This window comes from Numida meleagris, chromosome 3 (genome assembly GCF_002078875.1).
Source record: "Numida meleagris isolate 19003 breed g44 Domestic line chromosome 3, NumMel1.0, whole genome shotgun sequence".
NCBI lineage: Eukaryota > Metazoa > Chordata > Aves > Galliformes > Numididae > Numida > Numida meleagris.
Genome location: NC_034411.1, coordinates 55,150,418 through 55,162,172, shown reverse-complemented (window position 1 = coordinate 55,162,172; position 11,755 = coordinate 55,150,418). Strand labels below are relative to the sequence as shown.

The 11,755-nt window shown below is 40.1% G+C and overlaps 1 protein-coding gene across 9 annotated transcripts in view; it reads right to left on the bottom strand.

Moving 5' to 3' along the window:
- The window catches only part of AHI1 (Abelson helper integration site 1), a 101,780-nt gene extending 95,838 nt beyond the window's left edge, over positions 1–5,942 (bottom strand). For 3 of the 9 annotated variants that reach the window (XR_002437619.1, XM_021393234.1, XM_021393238.1), the window contains exons 1-2: positions 4,519–5,939; positions 131–256 (exon numbers count right to left, since the gene is read on the bottom strand). Coding sequence is in view for 6 of the 9 variants with exons in the window: in XM_021393234.1 (XP_021248909.1) it covers positions 131–140 (10 nt within the window). In the remaining 3 variants the exon portion in view is untranslated. Of the gene's footprint in view, positions 1–130; positions 257–4,221; positions 4,335–4,518 lie in introns of those variants that run through there. The other 6 variants (XR_002437620.1, XM_021393239.1, XR_002437618.1 and 3 more) reach the window with 5 other exon arrangements.

Here is an 11,755-nt window from a genome sequence, read left to right as displayed (position 1 = left end):
AAAGCCAGATACAACCATGGACTCAAAACAATAACAATGCAGCATGAAAAATTCATCAACAGAAGAAGCTCTCATCACATAGTTTTATCTATTAAAATGCACATTATAAATCAAAAACAAATATTCTTACCTGTTGGCATTTTCAGTCCTCAGTTAAAGGTGGCTCAACACAGCAGCTGCTTTTCTCTCAGGATTCATCATTTTTTTCAGAGTAATTAACAACTTTAATTAATATAACGTGTCCACAGACTTGAAGCTACAAATTGAATGTGTGCCAATTAATACTGAGTACAGGTCTTTCAAACAAACAGTCTAGAAATAGAATTTATCTAAATTATGACAAGTTCTCTGCTATCAGATATTAGCACCAAATTCTCAGCATCCCATACACATTATTTGAAAGCAAAAAAAAAAAAAGCTAATGCAATTTAAATGGATCTTTTTCTGAATAACCAAGTACTTCAGTAGTGCAGCCCTCAAAGAGCAAACAAGCACCTCTACCGTACACTTTATTTATATGAAGCCATTTATATTGAAACTTTCCTAATCAGATTCCTATCTGATAGCATCTTAAAGAAGTCCCATTTTAGCCAACTGATTGCCTAGAATGAAAAAGGTTCACAGCTGTTAGCAAATCTAACTTTAGTGCAGTTCTACAAACATTTCTGTTTACATAGAGCATTGTATATTGTATTAAATAGACAAGCAATTACATGGAATTTGTTTCTTTAAAGAAAAACGTTACACCCTCCTGGTTGTGGAGAAAAGCTTGAAAATGCAATACAAACAAAGCTAGAAGACAAACAAAAATATTACACAGATTTATCTCTTCATCAAGAAAAAAGAGAATGTTGTTGTAGGAGATCTGTCAGGTCATGGCTTGAACTGGTGATGGAGCACCTGGTGAAGGAGTGTGGCTGGCCCAGAGAGCACAGGCAAATTGTTTGCACCTGGGCTCCTCACCGGACCAGAAGGGGTGGACCCAGGGTGGAGCCGCCCTGAGCTCATTTAAGGACCAGCCACTGGAGGGAGAGCATCTCTCAGACCTCAGTTGCTTTCTGAGGAGGGGTAGTGTATAGCTGGAGAGTCCCTTCACCAGTTGGATGAGTTCAACTCTTCTTTCTGTATAAGGTTATTGGTCTACCTGCAAATGCTTTGCCTGGTATTGCCAAGAACATGTCAGAAGCAATTTTGCTTTCTTGTAAGCAGAGCAGTTGTACAATACAAAAAGCTATTTTGTAAACAGAACTAATGAAACCTACCTTGCTATGACCTATGAATGTATTGTGTTTTCCTTGGCCTTCTATGAAATAGGCTACCATCCCTACCTACCTTTCCAATAGTTCAGCAGGCAAGAGCTCCAAGTTCTTCTTACATAACAACCTGTGTTAGACACTACTCACGCATTCACAGGACCCAGAATACACCAATCCTAGTAAACTAAGACATACTAGTAAATATTACCAAGCTATACTGATTAATTCTCCTTGGAACAGCTTCAGTCCAAGCCATCTAATACACTCCTGAGCAATATTTGTATATATACTAGGAGTTAGCACAGATTACGTGCCTGAGCATCTGCGCTGCAGTACCCTCAAATCCCTCCTGCCTCTTTCAGTGTTATTTGCTTCTTCCTTGACACCCCCCAAGACTACAAGCTTTCAGTCACTTCATGTTTGTTACTTACAGTAGCCTGGTCTGTCAGGTGACAAAACCAAACCAAATTAAGAAACAAAAAAAGCAGGCAAAGCGTATGGGTTGGTTTGAGTTCAAATAAGTGCTGCTTAGTCAGTTGCCAGATGTCATTAGTTCTGTGTACTAAACATCCAACAATCTAAGAACGTTTGAAATGCCCAAGGATGACCAGAGTGACTCCACAGGAAATGATCTATGATCTATACTTCATCCTTTCGCCCACAGAGTACAAATATTTTCCCTTACTAAAAATGTTCTGACTCGTAGAGCAAAGCTTCACCAGCATAATTATACAGTGGCTGTTGAAAGTAACACAAACGCCTTACTCTCACAGGGAATGAAAACAGAAAATGCTACTGAAAGTACACCTGCCTTTGAAATTTATACTGTTATACAAAATGGCCATTTTAATATGGTTCACAATCAACTAGGAAACATTCATAATTTGAAGGAGTAGAAAACAATACAATTCTAAAACACAGCATACTAACACTTCAATCATTCACTGCGAGTGGCAGGAATGTGGAAGATTCTTTTAGGATTAGTTTACTGATTTCAACCACGTCTCTAAAAATTTAATTATAAACATCAAGTAAAATGATGAAGTGGACTGCAAGAACAAAAAATATAAGATGACATAGAGCAAAGCAGCACAGTAAGTAAAGTACGTACCCACTTCAAGTACGGATATATTTTATAGCCAAAGGATAAGTGAGACATACAAAAAGAACAAAAAACCTTCAGGTAAATTAATTTTGTAGATACTTTTCCTCAGAATGGAACAAATACCTTTCCCAAGGCCAGGCTCATCTTACGTGACCAGTAGTCTCTGTGAAATGCATAGGTTTGCCAAATTCACCAGGGGACTGCATCATTTTCCATTTACCACTGAGTATACAGAAAAATAATCTATCCTCTTAACTTAATAAAATTGAGATTAAATCCTATAATGATAGTGCTTTTCTTTTATACGCATTTCTAGTTTAGAATTATCTAACATCTGACACTGTTAAAGCAACTATTAGACCGGTGTAAATATAGATCATTAATCAACAGGGATAAGAACTGTTTACTCTGTATAACCTCACCTTAAAATAGGAAAGATTTAATCTTACATTAGAGATCAACAACCACAAGCCCTCAGTCTGCATAAACTCATTGAGATTAATCTGGTAAAACGTACTGTAATCTGACCAGATTTAATCTTTTTCCATTAACAAAAGGCAATCCAGGAATGATAAAAATATTTATTTGGGAACAGTAGTATATTCAAGCCATCAGGAATAACCAAGAAAACTAAATCATGAAATCTTCCAAGAACCACTAGAGATCTTCCAGAAAATCGATCAACTTGCTCTTCTCTAATATTTCACTACTACTTCTAAATCTGATGTTCCATCAGTTTCTGTTCTTTTCACATTTGCAGTACAGTGAGTCACTATATTCTGCATCTACAGTGTGGGTATTCTCAATGCAAAACATGCCACACTACCCTGGAAAACCACTTTTATTAACGAATGAATGACAAACTCAAAAGCAACCTCTATTATAATGGATTAGAATATGTATAAATTGTACTATACAATGGGAGCTGAAAATTTCAGAAATCTTCCAGCAGCAATTTGCTTATATCTCATCCTTTATATGAGGTCAGCCAACTCCTAGTAGGAGATCTTGGATTTTAGTAGTAGGTTTCTCATTCAAGCATCTCTAGGGACCACTACCTTTTGACAAGTGTAAAAGCTTTAATGCAGAATTATACAGGAAAATAATACTAAGTGGAATCTGTTCATTTTTACTAAGGATAAATGCGACTTCACAAAGAAGGGGAGTCATTAATAAAAATTCAGTATTTAAGTCAAGAAAGCTGATAGTGAACTTTATTAATGCCGTGCAAATATCCATGAACTTGCCTATTAAAACAGCCTATGAGAGGTGCACAGACATGCCTGCAAATACCTTGTGTTCATGCTACTTTGAGAGGATATTTTAAGAAGCTGATCACAGAATGGTTGGGTCGGAAGGGACCTCAAAGCCCACCCAGCCCCAACCCCCGCTGTGGGCAGGGCTGCCACCCACCAGATCAGGCTGCCCACGGCTCCATCCAACCTGGCCTTGAGCGCCTCCAGGGATGGGACAGCCACAAAACGCTCCCCCTCTGACTTCCTGGCAGTAGCACACCAAAAAGCCTCAGAATAACTCATTTTTATCCATGACGTTTGGGGCCTTTTGATGACTGAAAAAGGCTAAAAAAAAGCTGCTGTCTTGGTGGCGAAACTATGGATTTCAGCTCCCGCTGAGGAAGCACAGATTTCTGTTATTGTTTACTTCATTTCAAGTCCCTGCTTTATTAATCATAATGATGAAAGCTAGCTCCCATTAGCAGCCTACTGTAGCTCACTGTTGCGACCGTAATCTAGAGTGCTATTTCGCTTTGTACAGAGCAGTGGTGGCAGCGAGAGGGACACAAACCAACACAGGCAGCAGCACACGCATAACCAGGCTAACCGAGGGGACTGAACCTACGGCTGCTCAGCCTGCGGGGGACTGAGATCTCATCAGCGAGTCCCTCTGCGCCTAGAAAACCCGCCGGCCGTTCCATGCCGGCCGCTCCACGCCGCCCACCCGAGCGCCGCCCGCGCGCGCCAACGGCTGCGTCACAGCGCGCTCCGCAACCACCGCCAGACCCCCCGCCGCCAAGGGGAGCCGGGGAGACGGCAGCGGCTTGGGGGGACGGGTCCCAGTCTGCCCGCCTCCAGACCCCAGCCGTCCGATGCCTGCCGCGACCCCGCTTCCCCGCCCGAAGGCGAGGACATCACTCACGTCGGGCCCGTCCGCCTCGGTGGCACCGCCGCGGCCAGCCAGCTCCTGCGGCGGCCTCGTCTCCCCCCGTCAGTGGGCTCTCCCTCACCCCGCGCTCCCCCCTCCGCAGCGCTGCGCAGGTGGTTTGGCCGAAAACAATCCCCGCTGCCAGGGAAACCGCGCGTCTGGCGCATGCGCGCGGAGGGGGAAGAGCTGGGTCTTGCTCGGGCAGAACACGCTCGTGGTTTTCCCGCCGGCAAAGAGCGGAAGCGCGGTAGCAGTTTTGCTCATGCGCGAAGTGCCGTCGCCGAGTGAGAGCGAGCGCCTGCGTAGTGGAGGCAGGCTGCCCGGCGGGTTTTTGTGCGCATGCGGGGCTGTGCTTTGCCGGTGTCGGTGGTGCTTGTGGCTCTTGCAGTCCTTGGCGCCCTGAGGTGGCAGGAGCGGGGCGGGACTGCCCGCGAGCGGGACTCCTGGCGGCCCCGCTCTGTGGTCGTGCCGCAATGTGTTTGCCGCCGCCCGGTCCGCCGTAAGTTGCTGGCCACGCTGTGTCCCGGGAACCGAGAGAGAATTCCTCAGAGCAACTGTCCCTGCAAAGGGGATCTGTTGGTGCTGCAAAGGGCAAGCGGCACTCTTGCTTGTTCCTCGCTGCCCTGCGTGACGGCAAGGGAAAGGGGGAGAGACATTCCAACCTTACAAAAGCGGAGTGTCCTGCAGAAATGTCCGTTGGGTTAGGGCTGTGTTTTAGAAAACAAAAAAGTTAATAATTAGCAGTGCCTCCAAGTGTGCTCAGACCAGTACGTTCTTAATATGCGGACAAATTCATGAAAAGAGAACCACAGCAGACATGGAGGTTTTAAAACAAAAAAAATGTGAAAAGCCTTAGTAACAGGGAAGCAACTGAGACCATCCATTTAAAAAAAAAAGAAACATGGAATAGCTCTGGTGAGCTCAGGCTAACAATGAAAGTCAGGAAGCTTTTTATAAGCCATATGGTACAGACATCAGCTCTTGCAAATGCAAACAGCGGTACACATGAATGTACTGAAGTTACGCAGGTGCTCCAGAAACATTCCGTGCCTGATTTAGTAGGTGTTTCAGCAGTGCTTCATTCTCCAGCAGTGATAAATGATTTGTTGTTATTGTCAAGAACTGTTGAAATTTGTAAAATAAGAAAACGGTGGATGTCCAAGTTCCCTCAGAGACCAGAAGAGTCACTGTTTTAGCTCCAGAAATGAATGTAACTTTTGGATGAACAAGGCCCTGTCTGCTCAGAATCAATCGAGTTAAATTAGCCTTCAGTTGACCTTGTGCCATTGGTACAACCTAGAAGTGAGGTAACGCATGTGATGGATACTGCAGTCATGATGGTCTCAGTTCCCAAGAGAACCATCCCTAGCATTCTGTCAGAAGAATCTTCGTAACGTCAAATTTCTTACAATACACTGCAAACACCGCCAAATTAGAAATCCAGGTATGGAAGCTAGAGCTTTTTATATGTAGTTATGAGGAATTTTACTAGTTCTTACTGGGCACTTATCTGAGTAGTTTTTGTGATCACTGAAAGATTATAACAGGACATTTGGAATAAATATATAAAACTTAAAGCCAATTAGAACTAGACTAATTAAAATTACTCCTGAATTGTTAACAGTTTCATTAGAGATCAGTCCCAAGTTTATGCATATATTTTTGTTTTCCTCATTCTTTCTATTTTCACACAGTACGTCTTAATATGGTCATTGGTAGTTACAGAGACTTAGAATGTGTGTGGGAATATATGCAAAACTTTTCCAGACTATGATGCTTAGGGTTGTCATCCATGACAATTAGCTACTTCTAAGTAGTTCTTCTAGAAGTAAATTCTTCTAGAAGTAAATTTGGTGTCAGACATATAATATTAATTCTAAACTAGCATGGGTTGAAAAGCAATCATCTTCACTCACAAAGTCTGCAGAATTGTATATCAACTGGAGCTGGTGGAGATAGATGATTTAAGCACTGTTCCTTCAGATTTATAAGTTTTGTGGGGTAGAGGAGTCCATTATGAGACAATGAGTAGTGAAGATTCCTAAAAGCTTTTCATGTACTATCTTGAACTCTAACCTTAGAGATTGCTTGTGAAGTTTCACTGTTATCTGGTATAGTACTGCATATGCACTGTCCTCCCCCACAAATCAGCCTACATATTGTGCACATACCCAGATATTCTAGCACAGTTGGCAGTCTGATCTCAATGAAGAAATGAAATCTGCCTCCATGGAAGACTGGATCAGTATGTGTAGTCTTCTAGCAGAGTCATTGTCATATCAGGAAAGACAATTAACATTGTTTGGCTTTCCCATGGCCACACTGCGAGGGAGAGAGTGTGCAGTGACAGGGTTTCATGGTGTATGCTAGTACCCTCACATATCAGATCTCAATCACTTCATTACAGATGAGGGAAGAGCCTAGAATTAGATTAGATTGCTTTTGGAGAGCAAGGGCTGAAGTGGGAGTCCTGTATCCTGTACAGATATCGTAACAACTGAAGAAAGGAGAATTTGAGACAGGGTTTTGGGAAGCTAAAATTCATTTTGTTTTATTGATGATGTGGTTTGTGTATTGTCTAAGTGCAAGGGACTGAAAAGTAAATGGTGCTGCTGTACACTGCATGGCAGTAATTTAGGAAGTGGGCCCTCCTAGGAAGCCTTATAGCTAATCGAATGGGAGATGGAGTTCTCTTCACTGTATTGAAGCTTCTAGGTTATGATTGAGATTCTTCTAATAGTTGAAACAGAAAAAAACATAGAATATATTGCTGGATTTGGCAAGCCAACAGGCTTGAGGAAAGTGAGACAAGTTGAAACAAATAGTGATTAAAGTGATTAATCCTTTATGGTGAACTCTGAAGAGTGCTGTCGCTCTTGAAATTATGCTTCCTGCTAAGATTAGTATTGGGATTAAATGAGAATCACCGGATTCTCACAGATAAGAATTGGTGCCCACTGTATAAAATCACTTTCAGGATATACAGGTTGTAATTTGTAGGTATTGGGACTGTTGTCAGATAGATATTACAGCAAGGCTGAAAAATATCTTACCTTTCAAGCCTGTTGAAAGGTAAGATTGTGCAAGGCCTCAGGGCTTGGATGAAAGCTGGGCCTGGCAGGGGGAGTGACACATGAAAGTTAGGATGCTTGTTTATGCTTCAAATTCAACAGCACTCATTTTTAATCATTGACATTGAAGCCCACTTTGATATTGTCAAAGATATGGCACAGATCAGCAGCAGTAATGGGCTACAGGGCCTTCTAAATAAAGCTGGCATCAGACATCAACATGTTTTCCTATTACTAGTACAAACCTGTGTACAGTTTCCGGGAGTACTTCTTTCATAAAAGCATCTTAAAGAGTTCTGTGGCTATTTTACTTACAAAGGACTCTAAGTATCTCTGCAGCCTGAGTTCTATAAGCAAATATTTGTTGTGACAGTTTTCCATGCTGGAGGGGAATTCCGTCTTACCTCTTCAGCTGGCTTTAGTTGGATCTTTTTGGGGAATGAGCAGAAAGAAACACTTCAGCATTTGTTGATAGTCATACAGAATAGATGTAGTGTATTCTGTGATAAAACCAAGAATATAAGTTCATGTTAAATTTGGTACCTTCATCCTGGGATGGTTAAAAATCACTATTCTGCCATTACAAATATTCCAGATAGATAGAAACCTACTTTAAGACAAGATTTGTCACATTGATCTAAAGAAGAATTTTTGCGTATTTCTTCCTATGAAGCTCAATGTCTTGCAGATATTCCCATGTGCTTTTCATAGTACATAACATGATCTGCTGATATCACGCAGTTATTAAAGTTACAAATGACGTTTGCACTACAGCTCAGAATGTTACAATGTGTAAAAAAGTCAGTGTCACAAATATCTTTTTTTCCATTTCCTGATAGTAAAATGTATTTGGAAAAGATTTAGTCTTCACTTGTTATTGCAAAGGCAGTGGAAGTCAGGAGGAGCATATAAGAGGTCCAGCTGGGAACTTTGTCAGCCCAAAACATCATGGGATGCGTTTTGTCTGTACTTGGATGACCTCTGGATGAGCAATAAAAAGTATGCATATTCCAAACACAATGCATCGTACCCAAAAACGTACACAAGTGTGCAAATCCTATTCTTCTGTACAGAGAAAAACGGGACTCTTGAAAAAGAAAGGTTACATGGGTACGTGGAGTTTTATTCTTCAATGAACTGAAAAATCTGTGCTCACTGTATTCACCTTTCAGGTGAAGTAGCTTGTATATCGAAAGCTTCCCATAACTTACATAATACTTGCTTTGTGTGAGAAGTAGGAAGGGACATGCACAGTGATGATGTATTATAGTCTACAATGAGAAATTTTGCAGATATCATGTGTATTTGAAAATATTGTGGGAATTTTGAAATGATGAAGAATGGATCGTGGTTCTTGTCAGTGCCTAACTGATAACAGAAAGGTAAAATCTGTCCCATTCAGGGGACAACCTCTAGGTGTCACTTGAAGGTATGAAATAGAAACTGGATTTGAGATTGAGCAATTTACCCAGCTCTAAATATACAGTGGGATTCTGGCAGGAGTTGTGAATTATTTTCTCTTGATAGACAAATATAAATTAACTTCTATGATTGGCTATTCTGAGTAAATAATCTGTTTCACGTTTGTTGAAGCTTTTGTAGTTTATGTAACAACTCACAGAAGAAATTTAGTGATACTGATAGGAAAAAGAAATGCCATAAAAATGACTAATGTCAATACCATCTCCTTTAGTAAGCTTAGAAATGAGTCATGCAAGATACTTGATATCCTGACATCAGTGTATCTTAGATGCCAAATTTTAGTACTTTGAAAGCAAATCGTAAGGTCTAACTATTTTGGAAATCTGATTTTTCCTAAATAGTTGGATAGTATAACTGTAAATGTCAGTACGTGCTTATTTGGCAGCATAGATTTCTATTGGCTTTTCCCAGAGCTGCAGTTCTTTGAGATGAAAAGATTTCCTTGTTAGTTCAGTCCTTGACACACCCCTTAAAGTTAGTATCTATAGTTCAGAGGGATACATAAGCATGTAGTGTACTCAGCCCTTTTTCAGCAAAGAGTTTTTGTATGTGTTTATGAATGTCCTTTACCCTCATTGACTTTTTTGAACTGCAGTTGTCATTCTAAATTTATGTAGAAAACGGATTCTTTTCCCCTTCTGCTTTATCACCTTATTGTGGATGACAATTTCCCCAAAGCTAAAATTTCTGAAATGGAGAAGAGTTATTTCACAGTTTGCTACAGTTTTTATTTGTATGCTGATAACAGAAAATTAATGCATTAAAATTAAAAGAAACAGCTAAATAATAAATCTCATTTTGTCTATGTGAAGATGTTTTCAGTTTAGGAATCTTTTATGAAACCCCAGTCTTAGTTGTCTTAGTAATGGAGAGAGTTGGAGCGTGGTTGAAACTAAAAAGTAGCACAATCCTAGGATCTGGTAGTAATGGGAAATGTAAGATTTCTTATTTTTAAATGAGGAATTTTGTTTTTCATTTTAATTAGGTTGAAGTTAATAGGAGGCTCCCATCAACACTCCCTCTTGTCTCAGGTTGTGTACTGATGTGTTCAGTTAGCTATTCTTGATAATATGTGTTATTTTTAGAACACGAAGAAGCATGAGATAAGCTCATTTTGTTTAACTGCCAGAAAATAAGGACACAGAAGCCATAGATTCAAGTTGCCTTTTCAGACGCAGAAGTGATGACCCTCCGCAGCAAAATGTTGATACTGATTTCAGGTTAAAGGTTCTCCAGCACTATCTCCTGAAGTATAGCTAAATTTCTACTGATTTTTTTTTTATTTCGTGTCTTCAGAACAATGATGTTTATAGCATCTTGTCTTCTTGAAAGCAGGTTCTCATCAGGAAAACCGTTTAAAAGCTGCAGGCACCTCGCCACACGATGGCAGAGTAACAGCACACGTCACTGAGTCTGTCTTTTTGTGAAGTATTTGAAAACACTGGTTATTGGAGCTAAGATTTTCCTGCAACTAAGTGCAGCACTATTTAACTTTTCAAAATATCACTGTTTCCCTTGTACGGTTACTGCATCTCTGCATACATTTTAATTACATTGTTTTCTTTTTGTGTTATTTTTTAACTATACAATATGCTTTAATTAAGAATAATGATGAGAGCTTGGCTCTACTGTATATCCATGTTGTGTCCTGTGATTAATAGTCTTTTATTTGTAGACTGCTTGTAGTCTCCATCTTTTCTTAGAAGGCTAATGTATTCTTTAAAATGTTATTGTTGATTTGTATCATCTGTATCATCAGGTCATTTCAGAGATTTTAATTCATAGACTTCTGGTATGTTCTTGTGCATTCCTTTTCAAAATCTTCAAGCGTATTGCTTTAATCATTGTCTATCTTACTGGAATAATTTATTTTTTATTAATATTCATCTCTTTCCATGCTTCCAGTGGTTTGTTCAATAAAAATCGGTACTCCTGCCAGCAAAAGAATTCCTTTTACCTTTGGAAATACTTCAAATTTCTATTGCAAATGGGCTTGGGCAGCCTTGTTTTTATTTGCTTCTGATCCATCTGTTGTGGAGTCTTGATACAGCTTCACTGAAGGTATCTGAGAGGTAAATGAAACAAGGTGAATACTTCATTGCAATTTTGCAATGTAAAGATGGGGGACCAAATAAGGTGGGAAATCTCCTCTTAATTTTGTACTGAAATTTTGCTTTCAAACAAATGCGCACTTTATTTCTGCAGTTATAGGCAGTAAGTAATTAGGTAATTTTGCCTTTATTAAGCTATTGCAGTGGTACAATAGTGTCGTCAAATTTTGGTTTCCGCACAGAAAAAAAATAAGACGTTACCTTTAATTTCTCTTAAAGGCACCATTCTGTCAAAGTTACATATATGATTTATAATGATACTTTATAACTCAATCTACAAATGTGCTCCGAAGGTAATGCCTCCCATTTTATTACATTGACTTACAATGTCAGAGGCAGATATTGGTGGTATGGCAGTAGAGGCTGAACTTTCCCACCAGTATTCTGTTACATGTTGTTGCTGTGTGACAGGTGGCAGCAGAGGGGCAGTTTGAAAAATGGTGTCTGACATGGAAATATGAAGCAAAGGTGTGTCATTGAATTCCTCCACTGGAAAAAATGGCACCAATTGACATTCACCATTGCTTGCTGAATGTTTATGGAGACCAAACAGTGGATGTCAGCACA